This window comes from Nerophis lumbriciformis, linkage group LG19 (assembly GCF_033978685.3).
Source record: "Nerophis lumbriciformis linkage group LG19, RoL_Nlum_v2.1, whole genome shotgun sequence".
Taxonomy (NCBI): Eukaryota; Metazoa; Chordata; class Actinopteri; order Syngnathiformes; family Syngnathidae; genus Nerophis; species Nerophis lumbriciformis.
This window is the reverse complement of record NC_084566.2, coordinates 42914898-42936624: the sequence shown is the minus strand read 5'-3', so window position 1 is coordinate 42936624 and position 21727 is coordinate 42914898. Positions and strand designations below refer to the sequence as shown.

The 21727-nt window shown below is 32.7% G+C and overlaps 1 protein-coding gene across 5 annotated transcripts in view; it reads left to right on the top strand.

Moving 5' to 3' along the window:
• The window catches only part of LOC133618410 (receptor-type tyrosine-protein phosphatase S-like), a 425684-nt gene that overhangs the window by 182502 nt on the left and 221455 nt on the right, over positions 1–21727 (top strand). For all 5 annotated transcript variants that reach the window (XR_012050994.1, XM_061978745.2, XM_061978743.2 and 2 more), the window contains exon 5: positions 11006–11194. Coding sequence is in view for 4 of the 5 variants with exons in the window: in XM_061978745.2 (XP_061834729.1) it covers positions 11006–11194 (189 nt within the window). In the remaining variant the exon portion in view is untranslated. The remainder of the gene's footprint in view (positions 1–11005; positions 11195–21727) is intronic.

Below are 21727 nucleotides of genomic sequence, written 5' to 3'. Positions count from 1 at the left end.
AATGTTTTAAATAATTATTAAATATGTATATACAGACTTAATGTAATAACTTGAAGTAAATAATGAAGATTAAAAAACAATTACAGACAAAAAATTCAAAAATAAAAAAAATTAACTAAAATCAGTCTTTTTCTCACAAGTCGACTTTTTTCTTATGAAATTGGGAACAAATTCTCATATTCTTTCTGTTTCTGTAATATTGCAATATTTTCTCGTAAAATTATTACTTTTTTAATGTAAAAATTAATACTTTTTAATGCAAAATGGTGACATTTGTCATATAAAATTCAGATTTTTATCATAATATTGTCAGTTTTTTTGTTGTTCCGGTAAAATAGTCAAAATTTTTGGAGTAAAATGATGACTTTTGTCATAGTTTTGCAGAGTAAAATTCAGATTATTATTATGTTATTGCCAAAATTTTAAAGTTTTTTTTAGATAAAATTGTGACTTGTCGAGTAAAAATTCGACTCTTTTCATAAAATTGCCAAAATTGTAAAGCTTTTCTTGTAAAATTGCGACTGTTATTGAGTAAAATTCCAACTTTTATCATAATATTGCACAAATGTTCATTTTTTCTTGTAAAATTTTGACTTGCGTTTAGTAAAATTACGACTTTTATTACAACACCGCCAAAATTATACGTTTTTCTTGTGGAAATTGTGACCTTTTTCTTGTGAAATTCTTGTGTGTGTGTGTGTGTGTGTGTGTGTGTGTGTGTGTGTGTGTGTGTGTGTGTGTGTGTGTGTGTGTGTGTGTGTGTGTGTGTGTGTGTGTGTGTGTGTGTGTGTGTGTGTGTGTGTGCGTGTTCTTGTGTCTCTACCCTTCTTGAGACACGAAGAAGGAAAAGTATCTTCCATATGAGGAGGTGTGAACAAGTGATGACATAAATCAATAACATTGCATCTAATAGACAATGTCTCGTTTGCACCCCCTGCTGGTCAAAATGAGGGTGGTCCCAAAAAGGAGGGATTTTTCAAATTCCCCTCTGGTCAACATATGAAATAACAAGTGTGTGTAAGAAATTGAAATGCGGAACCCCTTTGGCCAAAATGTTTTAAATAATTAAATAAATATGTATATAGAGACTTAATGTAATAACTTGAAGTAAATAATGAAGATTAAAAAACAATTACAGACAAAAAATAAAAAAATAAAAGAAATTCACTAAAATCAGTCTTTTTCTCACAAGTCGACTTTTTTCTTATGAAATTGGGAACAATTTCTCATATTCTTTCTGTTTCTTTAATATTGCAATATTTTCTCGTAAAATTATTACTTTTTTAATGTAAAAATTAATACTTTTTACTGCAAAATGGTGACATTTGTCATATAAAATTCAGATTTTTATCACAATATTGCCAGTTTTTTTGTTGTTCCGGTAAAATAGTCAACATTTTTGGAGTAAAATTATGACTTTTGTCATAGTTTTGCAGAGTAAAATTAAGATTATTATTATGTTATTGCCAAAATTTAAAAAAAAATTTTTTATAAAATTGTGACTTGTCGAGTAAAATTACGACTCTTTTCATAAAATTGCCAAAATTTTAAAGCTTTTCTTGTAAAATTGCGACTGTTATTGAGTAAAATTCCAACTTTTATCATAATATTGCACAAATGTTCAGTTTTTCTTGTAAAATTTTGACTTTCGTTGAGTAAAATTACGACTTTTATTCCAACACCGATAAAATTCTACGTTTTTCTTGTGAAATTGTGACCTTTTTCTTGTGAAATTCTTGTGTGTGTGTGTGTGTGTTCTTGTGTCTCTACCCTTCTTGAGACACGAAGAAGGAAAAGTATCTTCCATATGAGGAGGTGTGAACAAGTGATGACATAAATCAATAACATTGCATCTAATAGAGAATGTCTCATTTGCACCCCCTGCTGGTCAACATGAGGGTGGTCCCAAAAAGGAGGGATTTTTCAAATTCAAAAGTGCTCACCCTCTGGTCAACATATGAAATAACAAGTGTGTGTAAGAAATTGAAATGCGAACCCCTTTGGCCAAAATGTTTTAAATAATTAAATAAATATGTATATAGAGACTTAATGTAATAACTTGAAGTAAATAATGAAGATTAAAAAACAATTACAGACAAAAAATAAAATAAATTAACTAAAATCAGTCTTTTTCTCACAAGTCGACTTTTTTCTTATGAAATTGGGAACAATTTCTCATATTCTTTCTGTTTCTTTAATATTGCAATATTTTCTCGTAAAATTATTACTTTTTTAATGTAAAATTACTACTTTTTACTGCAAAATGGTGACATTTGTCATATAAAATTCAGATTTTTATCACAATATTGCCAGTTTTTTTGTTGTTCCGGTAAAATAGTCAACATTTTTGGAGTAAAATTATGACTTTTGTCATAGTTTTGCAGAGTAAAATTCAGATTATTATTATGTTATTGCCAAAATTTTAAAGTTTTCTTGTAAAATTGTGACTTGTCGAGTAAAAATACGACTCCTTTCATAAAATTGCCAAAATTTTAAAGCTTTTCTTGTAAAATTGCGACTGTTATTGAGTCAAATTCCAACTTTTATCATAATATTGCACAAATGTTCAGTTTTTCTTGTAAAATTTTGACTTGCGTTGAGTAAAATTACGACTTTTATTACAACACCGCCAAAATTCTACGTTTTTCTTGTGGAAATTGTGACCTTTTTCTTGTGAAATTCTTGTGTGTGTGTGTGTGTGTGTGTGTGTGTGTGTGTGTGTGTGTGTGTGTGTGTGTGTGTTTAAGCGTGTGTAAGTAAATAATGAAAATTAAAAACTAATTACAAACAAAAGATTACAACAATTACTAAAATCAGTCTTTTTCTCACAATGTCGACTTTTTTCTTATAAAATTGGGAACAATTCCTCATATTCTTTCTGTTTCTGTAATATTGCAATATTTTCTCCTAAAATTATTACTTTTTTTTATGTAAAAATTAATACTTTTTAATGCAAAACGGTGACATTTGTCATATAAAAATCTGACTTTTATCACAACATTGCCATCTTTTTTTGTTGTTCTTGTAAAATAGTGACATTTTTTGAGTAAAATGATGACTTTTGTCATCATTTTGCCAAGTAAAAATTGCGATTATTATTATAATATTGCCGACATTTTTAAGTTTTCTTATAAAATTGTGACTTTTGTCGGGCAAAATTACGACTCTTTTCATAAAATTGCCAACATTTTACGCTTTTCTTGTAAAATTGCGACTGTTATTGAATAAAATTCCAACTTTTATCATAATATTGCACAAATGTTCAGTTTGTCTTGTCAAATTTTGACTTGCGTTGAGTAAAATGACAACTTTATTATAATGCTGCCAAAATTTTACATTTTTCTTGTGAAATTCCAACTCATTTTTCACAACACGTTTTTTTATATTTGCATAGTATGTATATATTATTAATGTTGTAAATACACTTCTTTATATATCTAGAAAGGCTGGTCTCAAGAAGGTAACAAACACAACAGTGTGTGTGTGTGTGTGTGTGTGTGTGTGTGTGTGTGTGTGTGTGTGTGTGTGTGTGTGTGTGTGTGTGTGTGTGTGTGTGGGTGGGTGGGTGTGTGTGTGTGTTTAAGCGTGTGTAAGTAAATAATGAAAATTAAAAACTAATTACAAACCAAAGATTACAAAAATAACGAAAATCAGTCTTTTTTCTCACAATGTGTTGACTTTTTTTCTTATAAAATTGGGAACAATTTCTCATATTTTTTCTGTTTCTGTAATATTGCAATATTTTCTCGTAATATTATTTTTTTAATGTAAAATTACTGCTTTTTAATGCAAAATGGTGACATTTGTCATATCAAATTCTGACTTTTATCACAATATTGACAATTTTTTAAGTTTTCTTATAAAATTGTGACTTTTGTTGGGCAAAATGACGACTCTTTTCATAAAATTGCCAACATTTTACGCTTTTCTTGTCAAATTGCGACTGTTATTGAGTAAAATTCCAACTTTTATCATAATATTGCATAAATGTTCAGTTTGTCTTGTCAAATTTTGACTTGCGATGAGTAAAATTACGACTTTTATTATAATACTGCCAAAATTCTACGTTTTTTAAAAACTAATTACAAACAAAATATTAAAAAAATTGCTAAAATCAGTCTTTTTCTCACAATGTGTTGACTTTTTTCTTATAAAATTGGGAACAATTTTTCATATTATTTCTGTTTCTGTAATATTGCAATATTTTATCCTAAAATTTTTACTTTTTTAATGTAAAATGACTACTTTTTAATGCAAAACGGTGACATTTGTCCTATAAAATTCTGACATTTATCACAATATTGCCAATTTTTTTGTTCTTATAAAATAGTGACATTTTTTTAGTCAAATGATGACTTTTGTCATCATTTTGCCAAGTAAAAATTGCGATTATTATTATAATATTGCCGACATTTATAAGTTTTCTTATAAAATTGTGACTTTTGTCGGGCAAAATTACGACTCTTTTCATAAAATTCCCAACATTTTACGCTTTTCTTGTAAAATTGCGACAGTTATTGAGTAAAATTCCAACTTTTATCATAATTTTGCACGAATGTTCAGTTTTTCTTGTAAAATGTTGCCTTGCGTTGAGTAAATTGATGACTTTTATTATAATACTGCCAAAATTCTAAGTTTTTCTTGTGAAATTGTGACCTTTTTCTTGTGAAATTCCAACTCATTTTTCACAACAAGCTTTTTTTATATTTGCATAGTATGTATATATTATTAATGTTGTAAATACACTTCTTTATATATCTAGAAAGGCTGGTCCTAAAGAGGGAGGCTTTTTTCTCAGGCCTTAAGAAGGTAACAAATACAAGAGTGTGTGTGTGTGTGTGTGTGTGTGTGTGTGTGTGTGTGTGTTTTCAGTATGTCCCCTGCTGATGGGGAGGTATGTAGTGATGTCTGTCAGAAACAGAACCTACCTTGCCTGCCTACTAAATGACATAATGAGAGCTCGCTGCAGGAGAAAAGATGAGATGGATGTAATGAGGAGTAAAGATGAGATGAGGAAGATAGATACAGTGGCCATGTTGTCTTCACTTCCAAGTGTGTGCAGATGTTTTAGGCGTGGGAGGAGGAGGAGGAGGAGAGAGTCTCTCCAGTCATGTGTTGCTTCAAGGTCAATTCAAAAGAATCTATTTTCATTCTTTCAAGTCATTGGTCAGTAGTTAAAATGCATGTTTATGGTATGAGTTTATGTCCAAAACTCCCTTTTTGTCTGTTTCTTTGCAATTTCTATGTATTTCTGTGTACTAGGGTTGTACGGTATACCAGTACTAGTATAGTATACCAGTACTAGTATAGTATCACACTACTAATGGATCAAAAACTGTACTATACCCTGTTTGAAAAGTACCGCTTCACAATTTAGTATTATTTTTTTTTTTTACAAGCATGACATTGCAGGTTTTAGGAGCAGAGGAGCATGTTCGGCAGCGCACACACACAGAGTACTTACAAGCAGACACAGTGCGTAGACAGAAAAGGGAGAATGGACGCATTTTTGGTGTAAAAAGTCAAGATAAAGGTGAAGTTATAACACTGAAACACCCTCAGGAAGAGCTGCTAACATCCATCCTTAGCTACTTCTAAATCACTAATCCTGGCCTCCATGGCGACAAATAAAGTAAGTTTCTTACAAGTAGCATTATCACTGGAGGACGAGGAATAGCTACACATGCTTCACTACACACCAAAGGAGGATACAATAGCTCATTGCTAACAGCAAGCTAGCACCCCTGGATGTAAACAAATGCCATGGGTAATGATACCAAGTACAAGAGCGTATCTAGTCGATACTACTATGATTACATCGATATTTTTGAGGACTTTGAATAAGACCAATGTATGATCCTGTATCTACTTGGTAACGGATCGATACCTAAATGTGTGGTATCATCCAAAACTAATGTCAAGTATCAAAGAAGAGAAGAATAAGTGATTATTACATTTTAACAGAAGTGTAGATAGAACATGTGAAAACAGAAAACAGGGCGACACCTACCCTTTACATCAGTATTTTTTTTAACCATAGTGTTATTGGTTTATTAGGTATTGTATTTTATTGTATGATCCTGCAACTACTTGGTATCGCATCCATACCTAAATGTGTGGTATCATTCAAAACTAATGTCAAGTATCAAAGAAGAGAAGAATAAGTGATTATTACATTTTAACAGAAGTGTAGATAGAACATGTGAAAACAGAAAACAGGGCGACACCTACCCTTTACATCAGTATTTTTTTTAACCATAGTGTTATTGGTTTATTAGGTATTGTATTTTATTGTATGATCCTGCAACTACTTGGTATCGCATCCATACCTAAATGTGTGGTATCATCCAAAACTAATGTCAAGTATCAAAGAAGAGAAGAATAAGTGATTATTACATTTGAACAGAAGTGTAGATAGAACATGTTAAAACAGAAAATAAGCAGATATTAACAGTAAATGAACAAGTAGATTAATAATCCATTTTCTACAGTTTGTCCCGTATAATGTGTATAAAATAATAGGTGTATAAATGACACAATATGTTACTGCAGACTAATTAGGAGTCTTTGTTTGTTTACTTACTACTAAAAGACAAGTTGACTATTTTATGTAAGGACTAAATGACAATAATAAACATATGTTTCATGTACACTAACATTTCTTGTTACAATAAAGACAATAATGACATTTTTTGTGGTCCCCTTTATTTAGAAAAGTACCGAAAAGTACCAAAAAGTACCGAAATAATGTAATGATACCAAGTACAAGAGCGTATCTAGTCGATACTACTATGTTTACATCGATATTTTTGAGGACTTTGAATAAGACCAATGTATGATCCTGTAACTACTTGGTATCGGATCGATACCTAAATGTGTGGTATCATCCAAAACTAATGTAAAGTATCAAAGAAGAGAAGAATAAGTGATTATTACATTTTAACAGAAGTGTAGATAGAACATGTTAAAACAGAAAATAAGCAGATATTAACAGTAAATGAACAAGTAGATTATTAATAATTTTTTTTACAGTTTGTCCCTCATAATGTGTATAAAATAATAGGTGTATAAATGACACAATATGTTACTGCAGACTAATTAGGAGTCTTTGTTTGTTTACTTACTACTAAAAGACAAGTTGACTATTTTATTGAAGGACTAAATGACAATAATAAACATATGTTTCATGTACACTAACATTTCTTGTTACAATAAAGACAATAATGACATTTTTTGTGGTCCCCTTTATTTAGAAAAGTACCGAAAAGTACCAAAAAGTACCGAAATAATGTAATGATACCAAGTACAAGTGCGTATTTAGTCAATACTACTATGATTACATCGATATTTTTGAGGACTTTGAATATGACCAATGTATGATCCTGTAATTATTTGGTATCAGATCGATACCTAAATGTGTGGTATCATCCAAAACTAATGTCAAGTATCAAAGAAGAGAAGAATAAGTGATTATTACATTTGAACAGAAGTGTAGATAGAACATGTTAAAACAGAAAATAAGCAGATATTAACAGTAAATGTAAACATTTTTACAGTTTGTCCCTCATAATGTGTATAAAATAATAGGTGTATAAATGACACAATATGTTACTGCAGACTAATTAGGAGTCTTTGTTTGTTTACTTACTACTAAAAGACAAGTTGACTATTTTATTTAAGGACTAAATGACAATAATAAACATATGTTTCATGTACACTAACATTTTTTTGTTACAATAAAGACAATAATGACATTTTTTTTGTGTTCCCCTTTTATTTAGGAAAGTATCGGAATACATGTTGGTACCGGTACTAAAATATTAGTATTCAGACAACTCTACTTGGTACTCAATCAATTGATACATACATACACAAGAAAGTATATAAATAAATAAATAAATAGTAAGTTTTACGTAAACAAATAGTTCAGTAAGATGTGATTCACATCAAGAGATGACTAAGAGTATATCTCATTTATAAAATGTTTATAAGGATTATTCTTCCTTGTTCTATGTATGCACTTTAAATGCTGTCTTTAACCGTATCATAATAGTAAATTGACTTATTTGCTTAATCACTTCCATCATTTAACTCCACACACTGATGTACTAAGGGTTTTAAGTGTTCAGAAGTGTTTTAATTTGGTTATTCTCTCTTTTGTTGAGAAAAATTGTTGAGCATTCTCAGGTAGCAGGTTATAGTTTGCTTCGTACATCATTTTAGATGTTTGTAAATACACCAAATCATTGAATTTCAATAATTATGATGTAATAAATAAAGTGTTTGTATGTTGTCTATATCCAACATTATGTATTATTATAATTATTATTTTTGGTAACACAGTTAGTTAATAAAGTGTACATTTGTAATTATTTCTCCATATTTCTACACAATAACTCAGATATGTAACACTAGTGAGCAGTGGGGAATATAAAGTCATGTTTTTGTCCAGTTTTGTTCATTATTTAATTATTTGTTGCCATTTACTTATATCATTTATTATTACACTCAAAAGTTTGATTTATTTTACCCTTTCAATGTCTACTCCATCTATTTTTGTGTTTGTGTTTGATGTTCTCTTCTACATTATTTTAGTTTTACCGAAATTTAAATATTGTCAAACCATCTTTTCTAATCCGTTCATTTCTTCTGTTACTATTATTTTATATTTCTCCTGAACAAAACACAGCTGTGTCCTCTGCAGATATTACACTGCAAAAAGTCAGTGTTAAAAAAACAAGAAAAAAAAATCACAAAAATGAGGGGTATTTTATTTGAACTAAGCAAAATTGTATTTATTTATTTATTCATATTTATATTCATATTCATATGTATATTCATATTTATATTCATATTTATATTCATATGTATATTCATATTTATATTTATGTATTTATTTATGTATATTATTTATTTATTTATATTTATATGGTATTTATTTATGTACTCTATTTATACTATTTGTTTATTTATGTATGTATACAATGTATACTATTTATTTATTTATTTATATTTATATGTAATTTATATGCATTTATTTTATATACTATTTATTTTTTTATGTATACTATTTATACTATTTATTTATATTTGTATTTATATTTATATTTTTATTTATGTATTTATTTATGTACTCTATTTATACTATTTGTTTATTTATTTATGTATACAATGTATACTATTTATTTATTTATTTATTTATATTTATATGTAATTTATGTGTATTTATTTTATATAATATTTATTTATTTATGTATACTATTTAAACTATTTATTTATTTATATTTGTATTAATATTTACATTTTTATTTATTTATTTATGTATGTATGTATTTATATTTATATGTAATTTATATGTATTTATTTTATATAATATTTATTTATTTATGTATACTATTTAAACTATTTATTTATTTATATTTGTATTTATATTTACATTTTTATTTATTTATTTATTTATGTATGTATGTATACTTTTTATACTATTTATTTATTTAGTTATTTATTTAAAATTGTATTTATTTTATTTGAACTAAGCAAAATGATCTGCCAATAGAACAAGACAATTTGGCTTGTCAAGACTTTCCAAAACAAGTCAAATTAGCTAACTTCAATGAACTGAAAAAAATAGCTTGAAATAAGTATATTCTCACTAATAACAAGTGCACTTTTTTTGGTAGAAAAAACAAATATGAGACCTTTTTGCTCACTATGTTGAAAAATATTCTTAAATGAAGTAAATGTTAGTGCTATTATCTTGACATAATGATATATATTTTTTCTTTTTATCAAGAAAAGTGCACTTGTTATTAGTGATAATATACTTATTTTAAGTTATTTTTGGGGTTCATTGAAGTTAGCTAATTAGGGATCGAGTCCCTTTGGGACAGAGGACCCTATTGTATTTTTAGCGTTTTATTATTATACCGCCGCCTCTTTGAGCTGTAATTTGACCCCCTTAACATGCTTCAAAACTCACCAAATTGGACACACACATCAGGACTGGCGAAAATTGCGATCTAATCAAAAAACCAAACCCCAAAACACAAAATTGCGCTCGAGCGCCCCCTAGGAAGAAAACACAGACACAACTGCCTGTAACTCCCAGTAGGAATGTCGTAGAGACGTGAAACAAAAACTTCTATGTAGGTCTCACTTAGACCTATATTTCAAACACTGACAACCCCCAGCAAAAATCAACAGGAAGTTTGCAATCCCCCCTTCAAAACAAAAGTTGTGTAAAAACAGTCACCTTTTTTCAAACATTATCTCCTCTGAGCGCGTTTGTCGTGTCGGCTTCAAATTAGCAGAGGAGAGAGATTGAACCCTTCTGATTAAAAGTTGATGAAAGAGTTTTAATTACTGCTCCGGTTTGGATTTTATGAGCCCTCAAAATCGGTCCCGTCCATCGCTGCTTGCAGCTTTAATTTGACTTGTTTTGGAAAGTCTTGACAAGCCAAATTGTCTTGTCACGGACAGATAATTTTGCATAGTTCAAATAAAATAAATAAAATTTTAAATAAATAAATGGATACATGCATAAATAGTATAAATAAATAAATAAATATAAATATAAATATAAATATACATACATACATACGTACGTACATACATAAATAAATAAAATGTTGCTCAGTTCAAATAAAATAAATACAATTTTAAATAAATAAATAGTATAATTACATAAATAAATATAACTATAAATATAAATATAAATATAAAAATAAATATAAAAATAAATAAATAAATAAAATGTTGCTTGGTTCAAATAAAATAAATACAATTTTAAATAAATAAATGAATAAATACATAAATAAATAAATAGTTTAAATAAAAAATAAATATAAATATAAATATACATATAAGTAAATATATACAATTTTGCTCAGTTCAAATAAAATAAATACTATAAATACAATTTTAAATAAATAAATAGTAGACATACATAAATAAATATAAATATACATATAAATATATTGATATTGACCCTGCGCATCTTTTCCAGAGGACCTGTTGCCGTTTGGCTTCCCGAGCATCGACATGGGCCCCCAGTTGAAGGTGGTGGAGCGCACCAGGACGGCCACCATGCTGTGCGCCGCCAGCGGAACCCCCGACCCGGAGATCTCCTGGTTCAAAGACTTCCTGCCTGTGGAACCCGGCTCCAGCCAAGGTCGCATCAAGCAGCTCAGATCAGGTGAGACCGGGAGGATTCCTTGTTGACGCTGCATCTCCAGCTCGGCTTTGCTGTCGTATCAAAATCCCCTGTTGCTCTAAAAGTGGTGATTATCATGCTTTACTTGTGATTATGATGCAGAGATTACATGCTCCTCTCTGATGCTGCGGGGATTTACCGCCCTGACAATTACATGAATTTGCTTTATTCTGGAGCCGAGAAGAAAATACAGTTTTTTAATCAACATTTACGACCTCCCCATGCTTCAAACAGGTGTCCAATTCGACCCACAAGACTGTATTTACACTATTCACATGTGAATAATGCTGTATAGTAGACTGTATTTATACTATTCACATGTGAATAATGCTGTATAATAGACTGTATTTATACTATTCACATGTGAATAATGCTGTACAATAGACTGTATTTATATTATTCACAAGTGAATAATACTGTATAATAGACTGTATTTATATTATTCACATGTGAATAATGCTGTATAATAGACTGTATTTATACTATTCACATGTGAATAATGCTGTATAATAGACTGTATTTATATTATTCACATGTGAATAATGATGTATAATAGACTGTATGTATATCATTCACATGTGAATAATGCTGTATAATAGACTGTATTTATATTATTCACATGTGAATAATGCTGTATAATAGCCTATGTATATTATTCACATGTGAATAATGCTGTATAATAGACTGTATTTATATTATTCACATGTGAATAATGCTGTATAATAGACTGTATTAATATTCACATGTGAATAATGCTGTATAATAGACTATTTATATTATTCACATGTGAATAATGCTGTATAATAGACTGTATGTTATTCACATGTGAATAATGCTGTATAATAGACTGTATGTATGTTATTCACATGTGAATAATGCTGTATAATAGACTGTATTTATGTTATTCACATGTGAATAATGCTGTATAATAGACTGTATTAATATTATTCACATGTGAATAATGCTGTATAGTATACTATTTATATTATTCACATGTGAAAAATGCTGTATAGTATACTATTTATATTATTCACATGTGAATAATGCTGTATAATAGACTATTTATATTATTCACATGTGAATAATGCTGTATAATAGACTATTTATATTATTCACATGTGAATAATGCTGTATAATAGACTGTATTTATATTATTCACATGTGCATAATGCTTTATAATAGACTGTATGTACGTTATTCACATGTGAATAATGCTGCATAATAGACTGTATTTATATTATTCACATGTGAATAATGCTGTATAATAGACTGTATTTATGTTATTCACATGTGAATAATGCTGTATAATAGACTGCATTTATACTATTCACATGTGAATAATGCTGTATAATAGACTGTATTTATACTATTCACATGTGAATAATGTTGTATAATAGACTGTATTTATACTATTCACATGTGAATAATGCTGTATAATAGACTGTATTTATATTATTCACATGTGAATAATGCTGTATAATAGACTATTTATATTATTCACATGTGAATAATGCTGTATAATAGACTGTATTTATATTATTCACATGTGCATAATGCTTTATAATAGACTGTATGTATGTTATTCACATGTGAATAATGCTGCATAATAGACTGTATTTATATTATTCACATGTGAATAATGCTGTATAATAGACTGTATTTATGTTATTCACATGTGAATAATGCTGTATAATAGACTGCATTTATACTATTCACATGTGAATAATGCTGTATAATAGACTGTATTTATACTATTCACATGTGAATAATGCTGTATAATAGACTATATTATTCACTTGTGAATAATGCTGTATAATAGGCTGTATTTATGTTATTCACATGTGCATAATGCTGTATAATAGACTGTATTTATATTATTCACATGTGAATAATGCTGTATAATAGACTGTATTTATATTATTCACATGTGAATAATGCTGTATAATAGACTGTATTTATATTATTCACATGTGAATAATGCTGTATAATAGACTATTTATATTATTCACATGTGAATAATGCTGTATAATAGACTGTATTTATATTATTCACATGTGCATAATGCTTTATAATAGACTGTATGTATGTTATTCACATGTGAATAATGCTGCATAATAGACTGTATTTATATTATTCACATGTGAATAATGCTGTATAATAGACTGTATTTATGTTATTCACATGTGAATAATGCTGTATAATAGACTGCATTTATACTATTCACATGTGAATAATGCTGTATAATAGACTGTATTTATACTATTCACATGTGAATAATGCTGTATAATAGACTATATTATTCACTTGTGAATAATGCTGTATAATAGACTGTATTTATACTATTCACATGTGAATAATGCTGTATAATAGACTATATTATTCACTTGTGAATAATGCTGTATAATAGGCTGTATTTATGTTATTCACATGTGCATAATGCTGTATAATAGACTGTATTTATATTATTCACATGTGAATAATGCTGTATAATAGACTGTATTTATATTATTCACATGTGAATAATGCTGTATAATAGACTGTATTTATATTATTCACATGTGAATAATGCTGTATAATAGACTGTATTTATATTTATATACACACTGCGTGATTATATGTGGTCCACTAGTTAAGATGTTTTAGTAGGACTTTGGTAAGCTATGAAGCCACACCGCTTGATGGATTGTACTGTGCTTCAACATAGGAGTATTATTATGGGGTGTGTATAAGGTAAGACATATTATCTGGCGTTTTGTTTCGCAATATTATGCAACTTTTCTTACCTTCTGGTATCTGCTGATGTGTATTTGGGATCTGCATAAGTCCTGAAAATTTGCGCGCAGCCGCCATTGTAGTCCGTGCCGACACCGTAGTTATTTGTTTCTATCTTTTAGTTATGTTACATTCATCCTCCACTGTTGCCATTTCTAATATAAAGTAGTGTAAAGTTCTTACTTATATCTGTCAGTAAACTCGCCATGAAAGCACTAAAACATACCGGTGTAGTGACTTTACATTATTCACCCAAGGACGATCAGAAATGGGTCAGAAAGACGGTCAGAAATGGGTTTAAAGAACATAATCCATGCAACATTTTGAGCAAAGAACCACCATTACATGTTATGTAGACCACAAGGAAGTCTTTTACATTTAGAAAAAAATCATAATAATAATATGACTCCTTTAATGCACCTTATATTCCGGTGCGCCTTATATATGGAAAAACGATTAAACTCTCTCACTATTATGTTAGATCCACTATGGACTGGACTCTCACAATATTAAGCTAGATCCACTCGACATCCATTGCACCGGTCTCCTCCAAGGTTTCTCATTGTTATCCCATTTGGTTGAGTTTTTCCCTTGCCCTGATGTGGGATCTGAACCGAGGATGTCGTTGTGGCTTGTGCAGCCCTTTGAGACACTCGTGATTTAGGGCTTTTTAAGTAAACATTGATTGATTGATTGAGATATTGGGTTTCACTATGTGAAAGCGCTTTGAGTCACCAGAGAAAAGCGCTATGTAAATAGAATTCACTCACAGATTCACAGTTCCGCAGCCTCCGTAGCAGAACCTCCAGGTTCTGTAACAGCTTCTTCCCTCAGGCCGTAAGACTCTTGAAGGCATCATAATAATCCCCCCAAGAACAGAATAACTGGCTGGAATATAAAGATAATACATCCATAAATGTGGAATATATTTATCCGTACAGTAATCTATTTATTGATATCTGCACCTTATTGCTCTTTTATCCCGCACTACAACCAGCTAATGCATGCACGGCACCTGTTCTGCCTTCAGGGATTTGCACGTCTCCTGAAGTCTTCCGGCCCGCCTCACACTCTTGGAAAAAAACCCGCCCGGCATCAAACATGCGTCACGCGGACTTCTATATTTAACTGACGACGTCGTTAGCATGTTCACTTGCCGTGGAACGACGTGAGGAGAGAGAGAGCGTGTAGCAATTTGCACCGAAGACACTTTGGTGTGTTTGTGCCGAGACCACCAGGTCTCTCCTGGAATAAGCCGACACGCATCCCTCAGCTGTTTTCCCTCAGCCGGTCCTCGGGGAGAGCGAAAGTGATGGTGAGGCGAAACTGTTTTGCTGTAGCTCAAGCCCACGTCCTCCCCGCCGCCGGCCTCGCTATCTGGCTGCTGCTCGCCGACATCCTTCGCCGAGCACTTCTCGCCCTTGTCAACCTTTTGTCTGCCATTTCCATCTGTACACTTCTGGCTCCAAAGGAACCTCAAAATGTCTGCAACGACTGACCTACCTGACCGTCTCCTGGCTGACCTGAACATCTTGTTTTTGGAGTGTTATTGCTGTAATCAGTCTTAGTCCAATCCTTGGGGACTATTCCTCCATTTCAAAGCAAGTAACCTGGGTTTTCATCAGGACAAATACCGTCAGGGACCAAATTTGGATGTAAGAAGTAGGTGTGGGGAGACATGGTTGGCTTGAGCCCAGGAGCATGGTTTAAAGGATTGTTTTTGATGTAGTATCAATCAATCATCCATCCATCTTCTTCCGCTTATCCGACCAGCCTAAGCAGAGAAGCCCAGACTTCCCTATCCCCAGCCACTTGGTCCAGCTCCTCCCGGGGGATCCCGAGGCGTTCCCAGGCCAGCCGGGAGACATAGTCTTCCCAACGTGTCCTGGGTCTTCCCCGTGGCCTCCTACCGGTCGGACGATCCCGAAACACCTCCCGAGGGAGGCGTTCGGGTGGCATCCTGACCAGATGCCCGAACCTCATCTGGCTCCTCTCCATGTGGAGGAGCAGTGGCTTTAGTTTGAGCTCCTCCCAGATGGCAGAGCTTCTCACCCTATCTCTAAGGGAGAGACCCGCCACCCGGCGGAAGAAACTAATTTGAGCCGCTTGTACCCGTGATCTTGTCCTTTCGGTCATAACCCAAAGCTCATGACCATAGGTGAGGATGGGAACGTAGATCAAACTGTCATTTGAGAGTTTTGCCTTCCAGCTCAGCTCCTTCTTCACCACAACGGATCGATATAGCGTCCGCATTACTGAAGACACCGCACCGATCCGCCTGTCAATCTCACGATCCACTCTTCCCTCAGACTCCGAGGTACTTGAACTCCTCCACTTGAGGCAAGATCTCTTCCCCAACCCGGGGATGGCCCTCCACCCTTTTCCGGGCGAGAACCATGGACTCGGACTTGGAGGTGCTGATTCTCATCCCAGTCGCTTCACACTCGGCTGCGAACCGATCCATTGAGAGCTGAAGATCCTGGCCATATGAAGCCAACAGGACCACGTCATCTGCACAAAGCAGAGACCTAATCCTGCAGCCACTAAAACGGATCCCCTCAACGCCTTGACTGCCCTTAGAAATTGTCCATAAAAGTTATGAACAGAATCGGTGACAAAGGGCAGCCTTGGCGGAGTCCAACCCTCACTGGAAACGGGTCCGACTTCCTGCCGGCAATGAGGACCACCAAGCTCTGACACTGATCGTACAGGGAGCGGACCGCTACAATCAGACAGCCGGATACCCTTGAAGCACCTCTTCCTGAGGGTGTTTCAGTGTTATAACTTCACCTTTATCTTTACTTTTTACACCAAAACGCGTCCGTTCTCCCTTTTCCGTCTACACACTGTGTCTGCTTGTAAGAACTCCGTTCGTGTGCGATGCCCAACAGTGTACAGGGTTACAGAACAGGAACGCTGATGGGTCGCCACAAGGCGCCCTGTAAAAGATGGAAAAAAGGTCAACGCTGGGGAAGGATGATTAAAAGAAAAATACCATCTAGACTGGGCTCCTAAGCACATATACATATTACAACGTACATCTCGAGATATCTAGCAACAGAAGGGAGGGAGTGGGGAGGCCACGGTGGCAGGCTGCAGCTCTTCAGGTGCTGCTCATCCGTCCATCACCCCCTAAGGGATTCGCGTCAAGGGCGTTGGATTGGGGGTGGGGTATGCACCGTTTCTGATTCATTAGTACCGTGATACTGTACTAGTACCGGTATATCATACAACCCTACCACCTCATCCCCTAACCCTAACTGGCACTTTTCAAACAGAGTATAGTAGGTAGGTAGTTAGGTAGGTAGTGTTGCGTTTCGACCAGATGTTCCTCCAAGGGAATTTAAGTTACTGGTCAATCCCAAGTTCTTTTGATGACACATAAGCTGAGTTAAAATGATCACCAGAACAGAATAGGTATTTTGTCATTTATTTCCAGAGCTTTGGAAAGAGAGACCAGCCTAGAACAACACATTCAATTGCGTAACCAAGTTGATCTGAAAACATTACGGAAGCGTACAACTGGAACACTAGCTATTTCAAATATGACTATAGAAATAAATAACTCTTAAATATATGTATATGTTTATATATATATATTTATATATATATATATATATATATATATATATATATATATATATCCGTCAGTAGGTAAACTCGTTCAAAATTAGACAAACAGTGTAAAGGGTTACAGAACAGGAACGCTGATGGGTCGCCACAAGGCGCCCCGTAAAAGAAATACAATCTAGACTGGGCTCCTGAGCACATATACATATTACAATGTACATCTCGAGATATCTAGCAACAGAGGGGAGGGAGTGGGGGGCCACGGTGGCAGGCTGCAGCTCTTCAGGCGCTGCCCATCCGTCCATCACCCCCTAAGGGATTTGCGTCAAGGGCGTTGGATTGGGGGTGGGGTATGTACCGTTTTTGATTCATTAGTACCGTCATACTATACTAGTACCGGTATACCCTACAACACTACCACCTCATCCCCTAACCCTAAACCTAACCGATTACTTTTCAAACAGAGTATAGTAGGTAGGTAGGTAGGTAAAGCCGTTCATGATGAGACAAACAAACAGTGTACAGGGTTACAGAACAGGAACGCTGATGGGTTGCCACAAGGCAAAAAATACAATCTAGACTGGGCTCCTGAGCACATATACATATTACAACGTACATCTCGAGATATCTAGCAACAGAGGGGAGGGAGTGGGGGGCCACGGTGGCAGGCTGCAGCTCTTCAGGCGCTGCCCATCCGTCCATCACCCCCTAAGGGATTTGCGTCAAGGGCGTTGGATTGGGGGTGGGGTATGCACCGTTTTTGATTCATTAGCACCGTCATACTATACTAGTACCGGTATACCGTACAACCTTACCACCTCATCCCCTAACCCTAAACCTAACCGGTACTTTTCAAACAGAGTATAGTAGGTAGGTAGGTAGGTAAAGCCGTTCAAGATGAGACAAACAAACAGTGTACAGGGTTACAGAACAGGAACGCTGATGGGTTGCCACAAGGCCAAAAATACAATCTAAACTGGGCTCCTGAGCACATACACATATTACAACGTACATCTCGAGGATATCTAGCAACAGAGGGGAGGGAGTGGGGGGCCACGGTGGCAGGCTGCAGCTCTTCAGGCGCTGCCCATCCGTCCATCACCCCCTAAGGGATTTGCGTCAAGGGCGTTGGATTGGGGGTGGGGTATGTACCGTCTTTGATTCATTAGTACCGCGATACTATACTAGTACCGGTATACCGTACAACACTACCACCTCATCCCCTAACCCTAACCCTAACCGGTACTTTTCAGAATATAGTAGGTAGGTAAGTAGGTAGTGTTGCGTTTCGACCAGATGTTCCTCCAAGGGAATTAAAGTTACTGGTCAATCCCAAGTTATTTTGATGACACATAAGCTGAGTTAAAATGATCACCAGAACACAATAGGTATTTTGTCATTTATTTCCAGAGCTTTGAAAAAAGAGAGACCAGCCTAGAACAACACATTCAATTGCGTAGCCAAGTTGATCTGAAAACATTACGGAAGCGTACAACTGGAACACTAGCTATTTCAAATATGACTATAGAAATAAATAACTCTTAAATATATATATATATATATGTTTATATATATATATATTTATATATATATATATATCCGTCAGTAGGTAAACCCGTTCAAGATTAGACAAACAGTGTAAAGGGTTACAGAACAGGAACGCTGATGGGTCGCCACAAGGCGCCCCGTAAAAGAAATACAATCTAGACTGGGCTCCTGAGCACATATACATATTAAAACGTACATCTCGAGATATCTAGCAACAGAGAGGGGGGAGTGGGGGGCCATGATGGGAGGCTGCAGCTCTTCAGGCGCTGCCCATCCGTCCATCACCCCCTAAGGGATTTGCGTCAAGGGCGTTGGATTGGGGGTGGGGTATGTACCGTTTTTGATTCATTAGTACCGCGATACTATACTAGTACCAGTATATCGTACAACCCTACCACCTCACCCCCCATGCAGCTTTCTTCGACTCTCTGAGTCGTGCCCCCGACATGACATTCATTCACCAGAGCAGCATGTCAGGCCAACAAAACCGCATGAAGATAAATTGCGGTGTAAGACGCTTTAATGGGATTCCAAGTGGACAAAAGCGCACACAGAGCTGAGCTACAAAATGCAACCTATAATGAACCAAAAGCTTCTCGCGAGGAAATCAATTACACCTGAGCGAGGCGCGCGGAGGACGCGCCTCTCAGAGCGCTTAATGGGGGCACCTTCCTGGGATTGTGTAGACTCCTGCCAGCTCGGGTTGGAGCGCAGCCAAGGGTTTGTTTTGTTGTTGTTTGCCTTGGAGATATTCCTGTGGCTGATATGAGGGAGGTTGACCGATGATTCAGGAACTGCACAACATTTTAGAAAGTTGCCACCATCATACTTTAAAAGTAACGTCAACTCCTGTGACTGCAAGTAGTATATCCATCCATCCGTCCATTTTCTACCTCTCGTCCCGTTCGTATTTGTTATTTTTTTTAATAGATTATATTTCATTTCTTATGTATGTTTTTGTGCTCACTTAGTTTGCTGTGTTTGTAGTGGGTGTCGTAAAGTGCCAGTAACTGTCGTAAAAAAGGGGCCATGTTAAGTTTAGTCGCTGATTTAATAATAATAATAATAATAATAATAATAGAATATATTAATAATAATAATAATAAAAATATAAAATACATTACATTAATAAATAATACAACATTAATAATAATACAATAAAATAATAAAAATAAAATAAAATACTAATACTAATACTAATAAACAATAATAGAACAGCTGATTTAAGGAATTCACATGGCAGAAACAGCTGATTTAATAATAATAATAATAATATAATATAATAATACAAATAATAATATAAAATAAATTACAATAATAAATAAATAATAATAAAATAATAATAATAATAAACAATAATAGAACAGCTGATTTAAGGAAATCACATGGCAGAAACAGCTGATTTAATAATAGAATATAATAATAATACTAATACTAATAATATAAAATACATTACATTAATAAATAATACAACATTAATAATAATAAAATAAAATAATAATAATACAATAAAATAATAATACTAATACTAATAAACAATAATAGAACAGCTGATTTAAGGAATTCACATGGCAGAAACAGCTGATTTAATAATAATAATAATATAATAATACAAATAATATAAAATAAATTACAATAATAAATAAATAATAATAATAATAATAAACAATAATAGAACAGCTGATTTAAGGAAATCACATAGCAGAAACAGCTGATTTAATAATAGAATATAATAATAATAATAATAATAATATAAAATACATTACATTAATAAATAATACAAAATTAATAATAATAAAATAAAATAATAATCATACAATACAATAATAATACTAATACTAATAAACAATAGAACAGCTGATTTAAGGAATTCACATGGCAGAAACAGCTGATTTAATAATAATATAATAATAATATAATAATACAAATAATAATATAAAATAAATTACAATAATAAATAAATAATAATAAAATAAAATAATAATAATAATAAACAATAATAGAACAGCTGATTTAAGGAAATCACACGGCAGAAACAGCTGATTTAATAATGATAATAATAGAATATAATAATAATAATACTAATATAAAATACATTACATTAATAAATAATACAAAATTAATAATAATAAAATAAAATAATAATACTAATACTAATAAACAATAATAGAACAGCTGATTTAAGGAATTCACATGGCAGAAACAGCTGATTTAATAATAAAAATAATATAATAATAATATAATAATAAAAATAATAATATAAAATAAATTACAATAATAAATAAATAATAATTAAATAATTTTAATAATAATAAACAATAATAGAACAGCTGATTTAAGGAAATCACACGGCAGAAACAGCTGATTTAATAATAATAATAATAATAGAATAGAATAATAATAATATTATTATATATATAATAATAATTTTTATTTTTATTCTATTGTAATATATCTGTATTTTGTTTCCATTTATACCCCCATTATTTACTTTTTACTTTTTACAATTTTGTACATTGCTGCTGGAATTTAAATTTTCCTAAAGGGAAATCTCCTGAAGGAATCAATAAAGTACTATCTATCTATCTATCTATCTATCTATCTATCTATCTATCTATCTATCTA